At 41.7% G+C, this 19,009-nt stretch overlaps 3 protein-coding genes across 6 annotated transcripts; 1 reads left to right on the top strand and 2 right to left on the bottom strand.

Moving 5' to 3' along the window:
* The first annotated feature begins 241 nt into the window (after positions 1 to 241).
* bend3 (BEN domain containing 3) lies at positions 242 to 6,128 on the top strand. The gene is made up of 4 exons (XM_014337287.2): positions 242 to 449; positions 2,622 to 2,676; positions 2,795 to 2,973; positions 3,053 to 6,128. The coding sequence occupies exons 2-4, from the start codon at positions 2,625 to 2,627 to the stop codon at positions 5,276 to 5,278; spliced, it is 2,457 nt and encodes an 818-aa protein (XP_014192773.1). The 5' UTR covers positions 242 to 449; positions 2,622 to 2,624; the 3' UTR covers positions 5,279 to 6,128.
* A 750-nt stretch (positions 6,129 to 6,878) lies between these two features.
* mtres1 (mitochondrial transcription rescue factor 1) lies at positions 6,879 to 9,486 on the bottom strand. Of its 4 annotated transcripts, none has more exons than XM_005933860.3 (4): positions 9,374 to 9,486; positions 8,024 to 8,468; positions 7,338 to 7,410; positions 6,879 to 7,264 (listed from the first exon to the last, which is right to left on the bottom strand). In XM_005933860.3, the coding sequence occupies exons 1-4, from the start codon at positions 9,390 to 9,392 to the stop codon at positions 7,082 to 7,084; spliced, it is 720 nt and encodes a 239-aa protein (XP_005933922.1). In that variant the 5' UTR covers positions 9,393 to 9,486; the 3' UTR covers positions 6,879 to 7,081. The 4 variants fall into 4 exon arrangements, with proteins under 4 accessions (XP_005933922.1, XP_014192774.1, XP_014192775.1 ...); XM_014337288.2 differs by lacking the exon at positions 9,374 to 9,486 and adding an exon at positions 9,133 to 9,367; XM_014337289.2 differs by lacking the exon at positions 9,374 to 9,486 and adding an exon at positions 9,153 to 9,367.
* A 199-nt stretch (positions 9,487 to 9,685) lies between these two features.
* LOC102289219 (transmembrane protein 151B) lies at positions 9,686 to 18,281 on the bottom strand. Its single transcript, XM_005933861.3, has 2 exons — positions 17,775 to 18,281; positions 9,686 to 14,620 (listed from the first exon to the last, which is right to left on the bottom strand). The coding sequence occupies exons 1-2, from the start codon at positions 17,850 to 17,852 to the stop codon at positions 13,211 to 13,213; spliced, it is 1,488 nt and encodes a 495-aa protein (XP_005933923.1). The 5' UTR covers positions 17,853 to 18,281; the 3' UTR covers positions 9,686 to 13,210.
* Positions 18,282 to 19,009: the final 728 nt, after the last annotated feature.

Genomic DNA, 19,009 nt, shown 5'->3' with positions numbered 1-19,009 from the left:
GTGTGTGTGTGTGTGTGTGTGTGTGTTAATTCATGGGATATGTTTTATAACGTTTCGTGATTGTGTCCTTCGCGTGGGCTAACAGCTGCTCAGCATGTTGAGGATTATTTTTTCATTATTCGGTTATTTATTCAAACCCTTCTTTAGCTGAAGGACTCTCAGTTAAATACAATTCAAAGAGTGTAACGGCAGCCCTGTGCATTTACAATGTAAAACTGTAACTGTGGTCCTTTTTCTTTTTTTTTCACCCGTCTCTTCTTCCACAGCTGTGCGGAAGTGACACAGCAGGCGCGCGCCCGTCACGTCACGCGAGAAAGCACAGGAGCCGAGCGAGAAAAAAAAACACCAACAAGAAGAATTACCTTCTTTTATTACCTGCGGAACAAACTGCCGTGATAGTCCGCGGACATGTCACTGACGGTCCCGGGGGGAGGCATGGACTAGTGAAGGTGAGCTCAAACCGCTGGTCACGCGGGTTTTCGGTTAATTTAGCGAGAGTCGGGACACAGGAGGAGGAATAGGACGGGGGTAGGAGGGAAGGTGGGGGCAGTAAGGCAGGCAGTCGTCCACGCAAACGTTGCCGCGTCATTAAAATTCACAAACAAAATGTGGCGGTGTTATAGAAACGAAGCGTAAAGACGCGCAGTGTTTCTGAAAAACACCAAGTTTGTAGAAGAGTTCGGTCCACACGGCGGCTTCGGCTCGTGTTGTGGTTCAAGGGTTCATGGGCGGAAGAATGAGGAAGTAGCGGGGTATGAACGCTGGAGGGGAGCTGGGAGGGAACTCTGTATGGAGGCATGCACCTAAAACGGGCTGACTTTAGGTAACAGGGGGGTCAGAGCTGTGCGGGCATTAACTACGCGTTTATATCAGCCTCACGAGCCTGGGATAAAATACTCAGGCAAACCCAGAGGTGTGTGTGTGTATGTGTGTGTGTGTGTGTGTGTGATTAGCTACGAGGCTGCAACCGGTCACATGGTGTTTGCTATAAGGGTGATACGCCAGCCACAACATGTATGTATTTTAACTAAAAGCAGTAGTTTATAAAGCAGTTACCAAAGTAGTAATCATCAAGCTCATTTTAGGCGTCATGTTTGTAGTCTTTGACTCCACTAGCATAGCTTTGCATGATTCACAGCTCAAAAAAATCATCATTAAATCTTTTATTTTTAAAAAAGAAGCATGTGCAAGAATGGTTACAGATAGTTAATTACTCCAGTAATAGAGCATTGTGTTTACATGTAAGAAAACCGCAGAGGTAACCAAGTGTCCATTGTAGTAGACTACATTTAATATTGCTCTCTTCCAACGTGGACCACCTCTGTTTTAATTTTCTCCACAGGGAGCTTAAAGGATTTTACCATCCAGATAGAGTTTGAAGTATTTAAAACAATTTTGTGATGATAACTTTTCAGGGAGCTTGTAAATGGCTTAGGTGCATCAAAAGCATTTCTGGTGCTTTCTTAAATTTAACAAAACATACTGAAGATCTGCAATGGGCAGATTAATGACAGAGCCAGTGGTTTAGTGGTTTTGCTCTTTAGTTTAGAGCCAGTCATGGGCATGAATGTCGTGATAATTTTGGGCTTTCAAGTATTTCTTTGAACTCTTCGAATTTATTTGAATGGTATCCCACAAAACAAAAAAGTATACATATACAGACTCTAATATATAAAAACACCACTACTAATATGCGTCTGGCATAGTTTTGTTCTGGTTTTGCATATTTGACTGGTCTTTTTGGCGGGATCGGTAGAGGTCATTTAGACTGGTTTCCTGGCATGGACCGAGCTTTGAAGCACAATCCAAAGATTTTCATTACACAAATGTGAAGTTGAAGAATTTGGAAGATGGTCCTCCTCTTTCATTATTCCAGCCACTTTGTAATTCAATGAAATACCTGTATCACTGGCAGGACAACAGCCCCACAGCATGATGCCATCACCACCAATTGACATTTAGTACAGTGCTCTTAGGTTTGAAAGCCTCACCTTTACTCCTGCAAACATACCTCTTATCATTGTGACCAAATAGCTCAATCTTTGTCTCGTCAGATCATTAAACTTTTTCTCCAGAAGATATTTTGGGCAGCTGCAAGTTACAGTCAAGCTTGAAGGTGTCTGTTTTTGGAGGAGGGGCTTCTTTCTTGTTCAGCACCCTCTCGGTCCATGTGGCTTCACTGTAGATAGTGTTGCTAGTGTTTGCAGTTCATGGCAGGCTTAAGCCTCAGTGTTTCCCGGGTTGTTCCTGAACATCCAGACCAATTTTCTCTCATCTGTGGATGACAGTTTGGGCCTTCTTCCAGACTTTGCAAAGTGATAACCCATATGAGTAAATTGTTTAAACAATCGTACAGTACAATTTACTCATCTGCAAAGCTACAATTGTCCTTAGATCTTCCTGTCTCTTTTAGCACACTTTTATCTGATCAGTTGCTAATTGTAAAGAGAAGATATGAACAACAGTTGGACAGGTACATTAGCTAATTTTAGCGTTAATAACCTTTCCGTGTAATTTATCCAAACCTAAGAATATGTGTATTACACACATTACTGTCACATTGTTCCCATTGATGTATTAAGTGTGTGCATATTAAGTAACTTTCTGAATTTTTTATCTAGGCTATGAATTCCCGTGAGCATGGGGAAATCTCAGATGAAGCAATGCTTGAAAAAGGCAAGTTCTGCATTGTTGTCTTTGCAGCTACAGCAATAAAAATTCACAGATTAACAAAGTATGTTTTGGTTTATTTTTGTAGTGTATGCAGTAAAATAAATTCTGCATTATTTTGCAGAACACAAGCATGTCCAAGATTGTAAGGAGGAGACAGAGGACATTGCTATTAGTGAACAACCTCAGGTACATGGAGGGGGATCTTCTGGAGCTGCCGAGGCTGGGAAACGGTCATCTGCAGAGATGGGACCTGAAACAGACCAGTCCACTAGCAGCAAGAGAGTCAGGGTGTCTAGTGAGGTAAATGAAGATCAACTCATGATTAAAACAATACCTTATATGTTATTACACATCCTTGACTGACATTTATTGTGTCTAGATGAGGCGGCACTTGATAGACGAGAGCAGCAGGATTGAACCTCTTTGCCTCACCACAACCGGAGAGAAGAGAGACTGCATCCAGGAGAAATCTAGAGTCTCCTACAGAAAGCCTCTCTTCAGCATCTCCCACCGAATCTCGGAGAAGAGGACCACCCCGAATCTGGAGCAGCAGGCAAGTCTTGGCAGCTTGAATCAGCTCAACAATATGCTCTCATCCAAGCTCCAAAATCCAGAGCAAAATGGCCCAGCAGAGCCCATCCCCTCCACAGACACTTTAGGCCAAGCTTCCACAGCGGACTCCAGCCTTTATCCACTAATTGAGAAAATGTTTTTCATTCTCAACACTCTGAATTCAAGCATGACGCAGCTGCACAGTAAAGTGGACTTGCTGACGCTGGAAGTCATGAGGATAAAGAAGCAGATCAAACCGGCTGAGATGGTGACAGAGTTCCAGCCTCCCCCCGAGTATTTGCTAACCAGCGATGAATTGAATCAGCTGATGGAGCAGACGTCAAGTGCTGGGGAACTGGGCTGTCGACTGCTTGTGCATCTGTTCCCGGAGCTGTTCAAAGCAAGGGAGTGCTCTCACGACTGCATGGCGAGCAAGAGAACGCTGGAGTCTCTACATCTGCAGCTTATTCGAAACTATGTCGAGGTGTGCTACCCCACGGTTAAAAACAACAGCGTGTGGCAGGAAGAGTGCCTCCTCCAGATTAATGACTTTTTTAATCGCTTCTGGGCGCAGAGGGACATGGAAAGTGCCCGGCTGCTCAGGAAGCAGGCGGGCACAGCTGGTGGCGTAAAAGCTGAGCAGCCTCAAACCTTTCGTTTCATTAATGAACAGGGTCAGGAGGAGCACATATCTCTAGATCACCAACAGGGCAGCCTGGCTGGTTCAGATGTCGGGTTTGGTACACAAGCCACAGAGGAGTTGGATGAGTTCTCCTCCCCAGAAGACTTTGTTGTTTTCCTAATTCACCGTCTCTTCCCTGAAGTTTTTGAAGAGGGGAAAATACCAGAAGACTGTGGCAATTTTAGTAGTGTGGGACAGCTAATTCTGGACTCTGACAAGATGGACATAATTAGAAAGTATATGGAAGCAAATTTCCCTGATGTGCCTGAGGACAGCTGGCTGCAGGTGTGCATTCAGCATATGGAAGACGCACTTGAGGGTCCTCACAGTAATGGCAACGGGAGTGAACCAGACAACATCAATGAGGAGGGCTACGAACTGGCCAGTTTTCCTGAAGATGTTTCAATTATCAAGGTTCCAGAAGTGAGTGAATATGAAAGACCCAGTCGCAAGTCTAAAAAGTCGCTGCTCACGCCTGTAGATTTTGACAATCTGGAGATTCCTCTGCCTGACTTTACTGTTCCCCAGGAATACATCCTGTCCAGGGAACAGCTCAAGAGCAACTATGAATGTAGCTTGTCCGTTGGGAACTTTGCCTCTCGGCTACTGGTGCTCATGTTTCCTGAGCTCTTTACCTACGAGAACGCTAGAAAGCAGTATAACTGTAGCGGTTCTCTTGGGAAAAAGCAACTCGACCCCGTTCGCGTAAACCTGATCCGTCATTACGTGCAGTTGGTCTACCCCCGGGCCAAGAACGACAGAGTGTGGATGTTGGAATTTGTTGGCAAACTTGACGAGCGGTGCAGGAGACGTGACACGGAGCAGAGGAGATCTTACCTGCAGCAGCGCAAAGTGTACGGTCAGGAGACAGAGCAGGACTTTCTCTGCCAGCTGAACCAGCTCCATCCTGATAACGGCAGACAGGATCCAGATATTCCCTCTTTACCTCCCGAGAAAAGTAGCAAAGACTTCTGCAAAATCCCCCTTGAGGAGCTGACTGTGTCCAAACCAGATTTCCTTGTTCCCTCCGTCTACCTACTCTCTGATACCGAGGTACGGGAAATTGTCCAGCAGTCTCTCTCTGTTGGGAACTTTGCTGCCCGCTTGCTGGTGCGCCTCTTCCCCGAGCTCTTCACCCACGAGAACCTGCGGCTGCAGTACAACCATTCAGGCGCCTGCAATAAGAAGCAGCTTGACCCTGTTCGACTGAGACTGATCCGTCACTACGTGGAAGCCGTGTATCCTGTGGATAAGATGGAGGAGGTGTGGCACTACGAATGTGTGCCAAGCATTGACGAACGCTGCCGGCGCCCCAATCGCAAGAAGTGTGACATTCTTAAAAAGGCCAAGAGGTCAAGCACTGTGTCCTAGTTACAGTACTCTGCAGTTACCCAACACTTTCTGTCATAAAAACAGTTGCACAGTATATAAGCTGAAATCGCATTGTTGAACTTCTACACACTGTCCTCTGTAGGAAGAAGCCAAGCTGTTGCGAGTTTCTTTAGTAGTATTCTTACTCATATTTTACCTTTTTGGCTACAGCAGTAGATGTTCTAGTTTATGTAGTCTTTATTATTGTTCGATAAAAGTTACAACCGCTCCTATTTATAAGCCAAACATGTCATAGCTTCTCTAACATACTCTGTTGATAAATGTTGTAGCCTTATAACAATAATAATGATAGTAGCTAACAGCATAGATCACACATTTGCTCTATGAACAGAAATCAAATCACAAGGACGTGATATATTTCCATCGCAGTTACTGATGTAGCATCGTGCCACCACTGTTTTAATAACTATGTGCTTATGTTAAGCCTTCTTATAGAAGTTTATATTATAAAGATAATTTAACATGACAATGGCTCATGATAACCAGTTTCTAATAAAACCACAGTTATAAATGTGACATACAATCACAATGTTTTACATAATCGCACCAGAGCAAGTTCAACATACAGAGCATAGCCTTTCTTTATCTGGTTTCACTTACCCGTTAGGCTAAGAGGTCCCTTGAAGGTGATTATCAACTTGAAAAATCAACCCAATCACATGACATTGGAGACATGTTTAAGTCTGTTAGCAGATGACTGATTTTTCTAGATAAAAATGTGATTTAAGGTTGAAAGCAACACAAGTTCTGCAGACAAATTAGCAGTGTGTGTGTGTGAGAGAGAGAGAGCGCTATTAAATGTGTGCACTTTAAGTGCTTTGGTCAGAAAGACTTGCTGTATTAATAACATTAGCAAAATGTCAACTTTATAAGTTAATAGACTTGAGTGTCTTGGACTGAGCAGGCTACACGGTGGTACATGGAGCATTTCTGCTCTTAGCACTCAAAAGCACTTTCTACTGCAAGCCACATTCACACAGTGCTTTATTCTATACCTTTAAGTGCTATCACATGCAGATGCACCAGGGACAATTTAGGGTTCACAACATTGCCCCAGGACACTGATTTGCAGCCCACTTATCGCCCACCAACCTTCTGACTGGTGGGCGACAGGTGGTGCTCCATCTCCTGAGCCACAGGCATCCAGCTCTTAGTTCCATCATTAACATAAGATAATCAGATGAATTGCACTTTTATTCCATTAAATTAATGTTGAGATGTGCATGAGACAGTTTTAGTTCTCATTTTTTCAGGTTAGAGAGAATAAATTAGAGCTCCAAAAGTACAAATAAGGGGTCCTGTTTTATGAATCATATAAAGTGCTTTTTTTCCAGCCAACAGGATTAAAGCCAGATATTTCTTACTCATGCTTATAAAAAAAAAAAAAAAAAATCTATTGTATATAATATTATATACACAATAACATTTCCTTATTAATATTTGGGGATATTTAATAGAAATTTAAAGTTATTTATTTATTCCTGTATATTAAGTGTTGGCAGTTTCAGTTCTGAAACCATGAAAAACACCACACAGCTTTCCAAAAGAATTTTAAAAAAATCCACGAGGACACAAATGGTGAAGTCTAAACCCTCACAGTGCACCTTTATTGGGGGAGTGTCACACTATAGAAGGGCGAAGTACACATTTAAGCACAGTGAGAGTTGTTAGCTCTGCACAACATTTTTGTAATCCATTCTACATCCACCTCATTGGAGAGCCACTCAGTGCTGTTGACCTCACAGGCCAATGGCATTACAGTCAGTACGGTCTTAGGCAGATTCAAGGTTTAAAGGCCTCCTCCCTGGGAAGCTCAAGACATTTCCAGCGCCTTATGGCAACTTTGTGCTTTTCAGTGTTACCAGGGTCAGTAAAAACCCTTCTGAGGATAACTCTCATCAATGTAACAGTGTTTGTTTCTGGGTTCTCTGACAGGACCAGGTCCAGGGTGTCCCCGAGTTTTACCTGAGAAAAGAACAAAATATGAGGAACACTGGATTACCTAATTCGTGCACTGTCGTAAGCAAGCAGCACTCACCGTTTTACTTTTCTTGATGAGTTTCTGTCCGTTAAATCTGAGCTTGTTGTTGTAGAACGCATCTTCAATTTTACTGTGACAAGACAGAAACACGTTAGACTCTGGTATAATGGTGACAAATGTTGGGAAGTCCCTACTGTTTGCAGTTTTTTTGTGTGTGTGCCTTCTTTCTATGCAATTGTGGCATCGAGGTATGGGCTGTGCCTCAGATGCACGAGGGAAAGGTGGAGCTGGATGGTTGAGATTGGGGGACCAGTTTGGGGAGAGAGGCACACCTGGCGTGTGGCTGCCAATTATTCTCTTTTCTTATATAGTAGTTGTGAGACTGGAGAAGGAGGAAGACAAAGAGTGAAGCACAGTGGCAGTAATGCTCAATTGCTGGGCAATCGATGAAGCAAACTTAACTGTGTAGAACTAAAGTCGTCCCCTCTTTGTGGATACTATGGAGAACCTGCTACAGTGATTAAAGGGAAAAACAACAAAGTTTCTTGATGAGCTCACAGTGTGCCACTAGAACAGCTTGTGGCACACTGAGAGCACCCTGGCACTGATTCTCCACGCCATTTCCTTATTTCCTGTTTTGATTATGAAGTATGGAGGAAAGAGTGCAAAATCCTGTTTATCTTTAGCAGCAACTTAATGACTTATCAACACCCACCCAGCCTTAGATTCTTATGCTGACTCACTTGCGTGCCATATCCAGGCCAGCTTTTATAATGACATCGTAGCGGAAGGACTGAACATATTTCTCAATGTCTTTATAGTCCTTGGGTAGATTTGGATCCGAATCTTCATAATCACTGTCCTCTGCGTCTTTATCATCCTCATCTTCCTCCTCCTCATCATATGCACTTGAAGCACCTTTCTTCTTGTTGCTTTTAAACCTCAAATGATGAGCAGACCAACACCTGAGAGCGTCTCTTCCACGGAAAGCAGGCCGGTGACAGCCAGGCGTCACAGGGAAGACCGAGTAGCCGCACAGCTGGCGTGTATGAATGGTCCTGGGACACCATTCGGTCTGCCTCAGACCATATCCAGTAGCTAGCAGGTGGCGAGGGCTCAACCTTCCAAGCTGCCTCATGGCAAGAGCTTGCACCACCAAACTCTGCATGTTTGTGCTCCACCCAGTCACTGAAAGGAAGGAGGAGATTGTCAAAACAACAAAAAAAAGGTTCAGTTAATTAATTAATATGGATTCAATATAAAGAGCCACGGTTCAAGAACAGGACTCACGATTTCTGTCTTTTTACTTCATGATCATGTGATATCACAACATCTATTAAATTTAGAAAACAAAAATAGAACCACTTTGAATTCATCTTTATTTTTTGTGTGTTTTGGATCATCTTTGCAAATTCAGTTAGAATAATGACAAGTTTAGGGAGGCTGACAGGCTGCATATGTTGTGTTATCATCTTCACACAGCAGAACATCTGCCTCCTCACCTGATCCATAATTTTACGCACACTTTTTTAAACTTCTGAACATAAGTTTAGATCAGCTGGATTTACTGTAATCTTCAGAATAAAAGCATCAATTTATTTCAGGCTCGGCTAAAAAAAAACTAATTTCAATTATTTTAGTTTAATAAATACAAGAAAAGGATCAAATGCTTCTTCTTGAACTAACTGACCGGATTAAAAGCAATGGTTAAGCTTTACTATTTTAGTCGACATGCGTTTGTTTATTCCGGAAGTACTCAGTAAGGACGTTCTTTGGTCGTTGCTGGCCTCGGATGTGTTACGTTCTCACTAAAGCGGGCACATTTTATATACATCTCCTGCTTTTCACACACTTTTATGTCATAATTGTTACCGGTTGCTGTCTCCGCTCAATGTTGAGGTTAAAGTTGAAGCCAAGCGGACGCAGATACGGGCGGTTAGCTAGCTTTACTTTTCTCCGCTGAGCTCGTGGACTCATTACTTCAACCTAAGCGTGACCCAGCCCGAGCTTCGTGACCATCAAACGTGGCACAAACAGTTTTTATCGAATGGAAACTTAACTACGAGTTTTCTAACACGCTGCAGGACACTCACCTATGGAATAACCTTTCATAGCTTCTTACTGTACTTCGTCGTCTCCGCTGCCGTGGAGTAGACGTGTGGTCGCCGATTTAAATATACTGCCTCCTACGGCACCGGTGGATTATTACATGTATGGCCGAGGCAAATGGCAGTGAAGGAATTTAAACGCAAAATGGTTCAATCTGGGAAAGATCACGTGTCCTTTTTTTCAGGAATCTATAGATTTATTTTTTAAAAATGAAAAACTTAAGCAAACAACTCTGGGATGAAATTAATAAAATATTAAAGTTTTATCCATTTAATAAAAAGAATATAGACATCGTTTTGTGATATGTGGCATTCTTAAAGTAGACCATACAGCTCTGTCCTAAATTCGGCCAATGAGGATTTGATTACTCACCAAACACTGTGCACCACTGCTTGCAAAACTCAAATTTGGGCATGTTTGAAGACATTTATGCTCCATTTAATCAACCCTGAAGCCACTCTCAGTTGCTTTTTTGATATAATAACAGTAAAAGACATTCCAGCTTCTCCTAAAATATAACAGTAATATGTAATTTACCACAATAACTTAGATGTCTCTTATAAATAGAAGGCATTGTCATAATGTTGCAGTTGTTGGCTCATCAGAGCAGACAGGTTTTCCCGTCTTTGATGTTCAGTTCTGGTGATTCTGTGTGAATTAGTCTTAGTTTCTAGTGTGGTCTTATGGTGCTGTAGCCTATCCGGTTTTGATGTATTGTTCATTCAGAGTTACTTTTCTACAAACCTTTATTGCAATGAGCGGTTATTTGAGTTACTGTTGCCATCCTCTCAACTCGAAGCAGTTTGGCCATTGTCCTCCATCTTCTGGCACCAACAAAGCGTTTTCTTCCTGCATGTTTTCTCTTTTTCAGACCATTCTCTGTAACCCAGGAGATGACTGTGCGGAAAGATAAACAGTTTCTGGAATACTCAGAGCAGCCTGTCCGGCACTAATTACTGTAAAAATCAATGAAATCAGCTTTCTTCGCCATTTTGTTGCTCAGTGTGAACTTCAGCAGGTCGTTTTCAACATGTCTTCATACCTAAATGCACTGAGGTATTGTCATGTGGTTGGTTGATTGGATATTTGCATTAACAAGCAGTTGAACAGGTGTAGTAGTGATTGTATGTACAAGGTGGATGTAGTCTCTCTAAAGTTAACCAGATTTTTGAAGATTCAACTTTTGCATTTTGGCAATTTGCCCATCTTTTGGTTATCAGCCAGTCTGCTTTGCCAGCAATTCACACATTATTTAAAATTGAAACTGAAGCAACTTTAAATAAACAGGGGTTTTATCACAAGGATGGATAAACATAAGTAGCAATTTTTCACAGTTTTGTCTCTCTACAGCTAGGAGGGGGGGCAGGCAAAGGATTAAATGGATCTGAGGATACAAGAAAGCAACATTTTGTTTAACTGTACATGGGTATGACCCAGACATTTATTGCAACTTTTATTTTTCCAGCATAAGATAAGTTGAAATACATATTCTAAAAAGTAATTAAGTTATTTATTCAGCCCATTTGGTTATAGTGACATTTATGACACTTTTTTCTACAAGGTAATTTACACCAACATTCAGCTCCACTACAATTCATAATGTCTATAGTGTCACTTCCATCAAGTGCATAATAATATGAATGTCACTACATTATTGAAAACAATGTATGAATATGGAGGGCCAAAACTGACAGGATTAAAATTATAAATAAATTTAAAAATCAGTAAATATGCCACTAAATGCCACAAAAATAAATTTTATATTTTTTATTTTTTATTTTATTTGATCCTATGTTAATTTTACATTTTCTTTATTAAAATAATTTATGCATTAATATGTTTATTTCCCCCCAAATACATTCATTTTGTGTTTTTACATTTTTTTATGCATTTCTGCTTCATTGTACATATAAGAGGGCTTAGCTGACCTATTTTAAATCTTTAGTGACTAAGACTTATTTAAACATTTATTTACAAAGGTAAAAGGTTCACCTCATGACTGATTTTGATTCATAGCCAACTTATTTGCAAAAGAAAGCAGAAATGTGGAAAGAAATTTGAAAAGAGAATACAACAATACAGTCGTTTGGGTAAAAAAACAAAAAACACAACTAATGCTTAAAGTAACTTGTGCTATTTGAGAGGCATTTAATGGCATATGAATTTATTTAAAAAGTAATTTATTTTAAATTTTTGGCTGTTTTGGTCCTCCATAGGGAACAAGCTGTGTTGTGGCACATTGAATACAACATTTTTTATATTAAAAAAAAAAGCATGTATTATAAAGTTTGTATAATGTGTAAACATAAGCGCATTTACATCCTTGCATATACTAACTGTAAACTCAGAAGAGTCACATATCCTCCACATGACAACATCCAAAGTCTTTCAGTAACATGGTGGCATATCAGTACATGGACAGCGAGATCACCATTTTACAGATGAAAAATGGAGCATTATTCCTTTACTATCAACACATAATGGTACAGAGTATATCGTATATGCTGGTGGTTTACATTCATGGATATGGTTTTACCACGGTGTCTCAGCAGGAGGAAATCATGCGAAAACAGGCATGGATTTGATGATCTTATGATCTTTTTTTGCAGCTAAATCCACACTCACCTGCTCACATGTACTGTGATAAACCAGTCTCTATCTTTTATGTCCCAATGATGGATGTAATGATGTGTATTTGTACCACAGTTGCCGGCAGGTTTCATCATGGCAGTAGGCAGCAGAAAAGTCCAATTTTATGCGTAATGCTTGATTGAGTTTTCATGATGCGTTTTAGTCTGTCAAGGTAAAGGCTCATAGGACTAGACAGTGTTAGTGCGCCCACATTTTTTCATTTTCTGGGTCAGTCAAGACAAATTAATCGCATGTTAAAGCCACTAAAGGGAAAAAAAAAAGTCCACCTGATTCTGTTTTCTCTCTTATTTTCTTCAAGATGGCCAAACTGTTAATTCCAACATTTACATCCGAGGTTAGAAGGAAAGCACCAACTGTAAACATCATGTTAATGTGTCAGTCACTCAACATCCACAACAGTCTGGAGCTGCCACATAGCACCAACGCCCAACAGTCAATTACAAAGAAATCCACTAAAGAAGAAGAAAAAGAAGCAGAGATGCACCAGGATGCAACGAAACCACAGGACCGGCTGTTAGTAGGGCATGAGTCTGAACTTCTCTCAGTCTGAACAAATGCCTCACGCTTTCTAACATCCTTAGGTCATACCTGTTGTCTGGAGTTAATAAAAGGCATTCTGGATAATGTAGGAAAAAACAGATGATTTAAAAAGAATTTACAGATATGGTTTAACAGTAAGTGAGAATGTCCAAGATTTAAATTGTCACTTGAAGTCAGAGGTTTCCACTTTGGGATGTGCACCAGCACAAACTGGCGATCCTCCATTTGAGATTTATTTTCACAGTTATTGCTGTAGTTAGAAGTTAAATTTGTAGAAGCTGCTCCATAATGACTCACTAAATGAACGTGAGATGTTTAAACCTGTCCATGTGTGACCTCTGAGAAAGTTCCTATGAGGTATCTGCAGCCTTAGTTTCACATGCACTGTAAAAGCTGTAGCGATGGTGTGCTTTGTAACAGTCTGCGTCTTCTTGGTTTTTCCTGGAAGCCAAGCAGATATGATTTGTTTGTGTGTGTGAGCTTATCATGAGATGCCACTTTGTTCTCCACTCACTGACCGCTGTTATTGCTTTGGTGATTCACACATTCAGGATTCAGGCAATTGTTTCTTACAGCATCCACTACGCCCTGTTTTTGAAATGCTACAGAAATGCCGCTGTGACTGCATATCATAAAGAGGTCTCCACGCAGGAGCCATTTCTGTGGAAAGATCTGTGGTTGTGGCAGTTCTCACTGCAGTGGACAATGAGCACCGGGTAACAAAGTGCATCCTCGTAGTCCGGGGGCTCCTCGTCATCTGTGGTGAGGCGTTCCGATAGGCAGCGAGTATTTTCACTGGGGCTCACCTGGTCGTCTAGGCTGCCGCTCCTCCAGAAGCAGCTGCGCTGGGAGCCATAGCGCCGGGCCAAGGAGAAGCGGCTGCTGCTGAAGGGGATGCGGGAGCTGGCACCGGTGCAGATGCTGAGGGCGCTTCTGGAGAACACTGAGGAGCAGCTAATGGCTCTGTGGCAGCGCTCGCAGTTCTGACGAAGCCCACTGAAGCTGGAGGGGCACTGGGCCAGGTCCATGAGGCCAGCCTCTGAGTAACTGGGAACCAGCTGCTGGTTGGAGCGAATGTGCCACTCCAATTCTGTGCTGTCAATGGTGTTAACTCGAGGGATACGGCGCCAATAAGGCCGATCATCACAAGGGGTAACAGGGAGGTAATCGTGACCGAAGAGCTTTTCAACACGATAGTGGACATATGCAGTGCGATACTCTGTGAAGACTCTGAGAGGCCAAGAAAACGTGAGGAAGGAGGCAAACCAAAAGACGTAGTGGGACAGATACCAAGGGTGGTGCTCCGGGTCACAGAGCACCAAGACATACTCCTTCAGTTCAATGTTTTTCAGGTGCATGCCCTCTCTGGCTTCCATGTAGTCATCCAGGCCCTCATTGTCGGTGAAAAACCTCGCCCTTTGTGTGAGATAAGAATTCTCGGACTCCACGTTGGCAAAACTGAAGCACTTAGTGAAGCGCATCTTTGTCAACGCAGACTTCTCCAAGCCAAGCAGCTGTTTGGAAACATCTTTGACACCACAGTGGCTGTAGTCAAATTCTGCTTCTGCCACGTGGGTGTTGACACGCTCATGGTAAACCTGAGTGCTCGTGTAGGCATCTCCGTTGCGGTAGCGCGTGACTTGTCGAGTTCGGCGCACATAATGATAGCTGATGGCCTTCCACCAGATGCAGGGCTTAGCCTGCTGCATCCTCTGGATGCGCTCGGAGATGCCCTCCACGTCCACTTTGTGCTGCAGCTCATTCTTCACGTGACAGTGCCAGCACTCGACTAGGTAAACTAAATAGAGCATGCCCAGTAGGGCCAAGGGGATGTAGATGTAGCCATCAGAACAAGGGCTGTCATGATACATCATGGATTTCCCTTTGAAGTCGCTGTCGAAGGTGAGGCGGGTCACCTTGGTGATGTGACACCAAACCATGGTTCCCATGCAGCCATACATGAGAACAGAAAGGAGTAGGCATTTCCAGAAACTCTCCCGACATAAGGACTTGCTTAGAGATTGCTTCAGCGGTCTTTGCTGTTGAGTGAAAGCACACATAAGAAGAAACGTTTTAAAAACTGATCAGTAGAGCAGGGCGATATGACCAAAAATATTTATCACGATATACATTTGAAAACTTGCAATAACGATATAACTGACGATATAATTGACACTAGACAAAATACTTTACAACTCCACAACTTTATTAGTGCAAAAAAAAAAAACCATCGATGTATTTTCACTTAAACAAGCAGCTGTTTTTTATGTGCATTAAAGTCATATAAAAATTTAACAGTGCAAATTCCTTGCTGACAGTTTAACCAAAAGGCATTTCCAGTGGAAATTGGCCGACATATCCTCAGCATAACCATGTATAACATCCACAAAACTTAAAAAGAGGTTATACACACACAATACGGTAACATTATGTTGAAGTTTAAGTCCTCCATATGTAAACACCACAGACTACCAGTAGCTGTCAAATGCAGGATTGTGTTTTGGTCGTTTGCTATCTGACTAATTTTGTTAGGTTAAATATCAGAAACGTTAATAATTTTTTAATCGTAGGCGAAAAGCTTTAGAAAAGAGGAATTTCTGATTAAATTAAAATGTGTAAATAAAGTAAAAGCCTGGCCTTTATCATTTCTAACTGTGTTCCTCAGTGAACCTGACTGGCGTCGTCCGTATCTGCTGGGTTTGTGTTTCTGGTTTGTGTGACAACAAATAAATTATGTTGCCACTGTGAGTTATTTCTCTTTTAGCCAGCTTGTGCTTTTTTCAGTTATCTCATGTGTATTATTGTGGCTTTTCCTTCCTTCCTTTCCACTTCTTTCCTCCTTCATGTTTCCTAATTGTGTCTTGATCCCCCAGTCAGTCCTTTGTGTAGCCCCCTGTCAGTTGATCTGCTTTACAGTGTTTTTGCATGCTTTGATTGCAGCTGCTGATTAATAACTGCGACATTGTTCAATCTTTCGCATAATTAGACCAAAATAAACAACAAACCCTTGCAAGCAGCACTGGGGTTATGGTTGAAAAGAACAACAAGATAATTATGTAAATTGTCAGATGAAGTATGCAGCACTTACATGATATAGAAAATGTTGCCACACACTTTCAGACAATAAAAGTGCCTTTTTGCTTTTTACTTTTAGTGGTACAGAGGTTTATCATTGAGGCTTCATCCTCTGAGGTGCAGAGTGCGGGGAGACTTCTTTACACCCTTTGCACATCTGGTGTCAAGAAGTGCACATAAGGCTCCCAGAAACAGGGAGAACAGGTGACAGTCCTCTGCAATTCTGCACCTTTAACCTTAAATCTTAAAATGGAAGAGTAAATTATATATTTCACCTAGTTCTGAAACAGTCACACTAGCACGTTTCAAATTATCTGATTTTATTATTAGACAAAGATAACCCAAGTAAGACACACAGAAAAAAGACATAAAGAAGAGATAAATTTCATTCATCACACCCAGACCTGATTACTGTCCAACCTGTCGCATCAAGAATTTACTTAAACAGAACCTGTCTAACAAAGTGAAGTAGGCTAAAAGTTGAAAAAAAGCAACACATTGTGCCACGATCTAAAGAAACTGAGAAAAAAAATGATTGACATGTGTGAGTCTTAAATGGTTACATTGTCATTTCTGAGGCTTTGGGACTCCAGTGAATCATGGTGAAGACCATTATTGATAAATAGAGAGAATTTGGAACAGTGGTGAACCTTCCCAGGAGTGGCCAGCATACCAAAATAACCTCCAGCATCCAGTGACGACTCATCCAGGAGGTCACAAAAGAATCCAAAAGAAAATCGAAATAACTGCAGGTCTCACTTTCCTCAGTTAAGATCAGAGGTCATGAATCAACAATAAGAAAGAGACTGGGAAAAATTGAGAGAGCCCAAGGAGAAAAGCACTGAGAAAACACAAGGACTTGTTTCACATTCACAAAAAAACCCATTAATGATCCCCAAGACTTTGGGGAAAATTATTCTCTGGACTAACGCGACTTGTTGTAATTGATGGAACAAGAAAAGCTGAAGGAGAATGTCCGGCCATGACTTCATGCCCTGAAACTCCATCACCGTTGGGTTATCCAGCATGACAGTGATTTGCAACAGACCAGCAAGTCCACCTCAAACAACCCTTCAATGTGGCTGAATTAAAACAACAGTGCCAAAATTTCTCCACAGTGATATGAAAAACTCATTGCCAGTTATCACAAATGCTTGATTCTGCCAAGCTGGCACAGCCAGCCATAAGATTTAGTTTTCACACAAGGCTATGCAGGTTTGGATAGCTTATTTTTCTTAATAAATAAAATCATCATCTCTAAACTACTGCGTTTTGCATTTAGCCAGGTTATTTTTGTCTAATATTAAAATGTATTTGGTGAGCTGAGACATTCAAAAATAGAAAAAGAAACCATTGAGGGGCCAACCACTAAACAGTACTGCACCCCTTTGGTCCTTAAAAAGGTATATAGTTATCTTGAAGTCTAATAATTAGCTTAATGGGTGCAGATGTGTGTTGATTATACTTTTAGGGGCAGAAATTTGTGTTTTCATTTCTGTGAGCATCCATGCATTTGGGCTTGCAATTATGTAATTATTGCATTGGATGAAAATTCCTTAAGAAAGAATGGATGTTAACTCTAACCCTAAACGGATCCCAGCCAAACTGATGGATGTTATTAGGTCACTGTCTCGTTTGCAGCTGACCTGCATCTCTGCTGACTGATAACTGCAACGTCTGTGGATGTTTTGCATAAAAGTATCACCAAAACGGTCAAACACACACGGATCAGACATTTCTGTGCAAAGAAAATCAATCTGCAAACAATAAGAATAACAGGATATTCCGTCCGTGGTCAGGTTCACAGGCCCGCTGCGGCACACGGGAGGTGAAAAACAGGTACAGACGCTGGCTGGCTGATTCCCAATCACATATCCTGCAGTTTTCCTCTAAAATAATCAATGCATGCTACAAGGTTATAGAATTCCTTTCTATATCAGACTGTGGAACAGTGGCATATGTGTAACACCAAATTCCCGTCAGATTATCCACCTGCAGCGTGTCACAGCCTGTACAGCACGCACATGGACAAATTAAAGCTCCGCGACAAGCTCTGACAAACAGACCGTAACAAAAGCCATTTACTGTGCCAAAAAAAGGATTGCCAGAAAATTCTACCTCCTCTCTGGTGTCCTCCTCGAAAACGGTGGTGGTGCTGCTTTCACTCGCTGTCGCAGCCGATGCTGGAGGAGACATGGTGCTGGGCAGCTACTGGTAGTGATGACAGGGCGTGGAGGAGGAGGAAGAGCGAGAGATTTCACCGCCTTTACTCCACAGCGACCCTCAAATGAGACTCGTCACATTTGGTGTCATTTAGAGGCATTTAGAGCTGAGCCGACGGAGACCGGCTGATCGGTGAAAGACAAAATAAGAGCATCTGTACCTTCCGTAAGAAACGAAAATCGATACGCGAGGGTGTTTCAACAGGAACTCCCACCTCCTGCTGTCTACGGTTCAGCTGTCAGTGCCGCAGTAACATGATGGGAGATATTAGCTGGTCGTCGTTACTGAAGGAGCGTGCCCTGCCCCTCGGGGCCCGCTGGGTGCGCAGGAGGCGGCCGCAGAGCTGGCGGGGTCGCTGTCCATGGTGCTGACTGAGGTAGACTGAGGTACCGGGAGATGCTGTTGCATAAATCACTTAAAGGGAAAGTCCGACCTAAAATGTGCCGCCTCACTGATTATCAACATATGGAGCAAAAATAAAGTTATTTTTACTTTAGCAAAGTAATCTGGTCACTCTTTAGGCTTAACCAACGGTTTTCTTTGGACGGCTTAATTGTTCGTAGTGTTGTTGTGACGTTGTGATCTCTGGTTACTTAATATGAATGACTTCTGATTTTATTGAAGTTTTGGATTCTCCTGTTTGTTGATTTGTTGTTTGTTGATGATACTGCCTAAGGGAAGCATGTATAATTATGTTTACATAAACATTTTTATTTTTATATATTTTATTTATTGTTTACTCTATTTAATTTGTAAAATATGTACACACACACACACACACACACACACACGTAGAAAAATATTTAGTATACACATCCAGAAATGCATATACTATTATATATTGTACATATATTTATTAGTTTCAGATGTAGCCATTCTTGTATTTTGCTTGTTTACATTCTTGTATTTTGCACAACTCTGTTGCTTGTGAAGCTCGCACACAAGAATTTCACTCACATGTGCTGTACCAATGTACCTGCACATGTGATGTGACAATAAAAGTGATTTGATTTGATTTGATGCTTCCCTTAGGCAGTATCATTAGAAGACAGTATACATTTGCACTGCTATGCAGATGACACACCCCAAATTGTTAAACTGCAGGAATGTCTTAAAGACACTAAGACCTG

This window comes from Haplochromis burtoni, unplaced genomic scaffold, assembly GCF_018398535.1.
Source record: "Haplochromis burtoni strain Fernald_Lab_line unplaced genomic scaffold, NCSU_Asbu1 Contig_174, whole genome shotgun sequence".
NCBI classification, from domain to species: domain Eukaryota; kingdom Metazoa; phylum Chordata; class Actinopteri; order Cichliformes; family Cichlidae; genus Haplochromis; species Haplochromis burtoni.
This window is presented reverse-complemented; position numbering and strand designations above follow the sequence as displayed.

Bases quoted from the DNA above. Each gene is read 5' to 3' on its own strand.
- bend3 (XM_014337287.2), top strand. From the start codon at position 2,625: ATGAATTCCCGTGAGCATGGGGAAATCTCAGATGAAGCAATGCTTGAA. The intron at 2,677-2,794 runs GCAAGTTCTGCA...ATTATTTTGCAG, and splicing joins TGAAGCAATGCTTGAAAAAG to AACACAAGCATGTCCAAGAT. The intron at 2,974-3,052 runs GTAAATGAAGAT...TATTGTGTCTAG, and splicing joins GAGTCAGGGTGTCTAGTGAG to ATGAGGCGGCACTTGATAGA.
- mtres1 (XM_005933860.3), bottom strand. The intron at 7,411-8,023 runs GTGAGTCAGCAT...GTCTTGTCACAG, and splicing joins GGCCTGGATATGGCACGCAA to TAAAATTGAAGATGCGTTCT. The intron at 7,265-7,337 runs GTGAGTGCTGCT...TTCTTTTCTCAG, and splicing joins TCATCAAGAAAAGTAAAACG to GTAAAACTCGGGGACACCCT.
- LOC102289219 (XM_005933861.3), bottom strand. From the start codon at position 17,852: ATGTCTCCTCCAGCATCGGCTGCGACAGCGAGTGAAAGCAGCACCACC. The intron at 14,621-17,774 runs GTAGAATTTTCT...TTCACTCAACAG, and splicing joins AGGAGGACACCAGAGAGGAG to CAAAGACCGCTGAAGCAATC.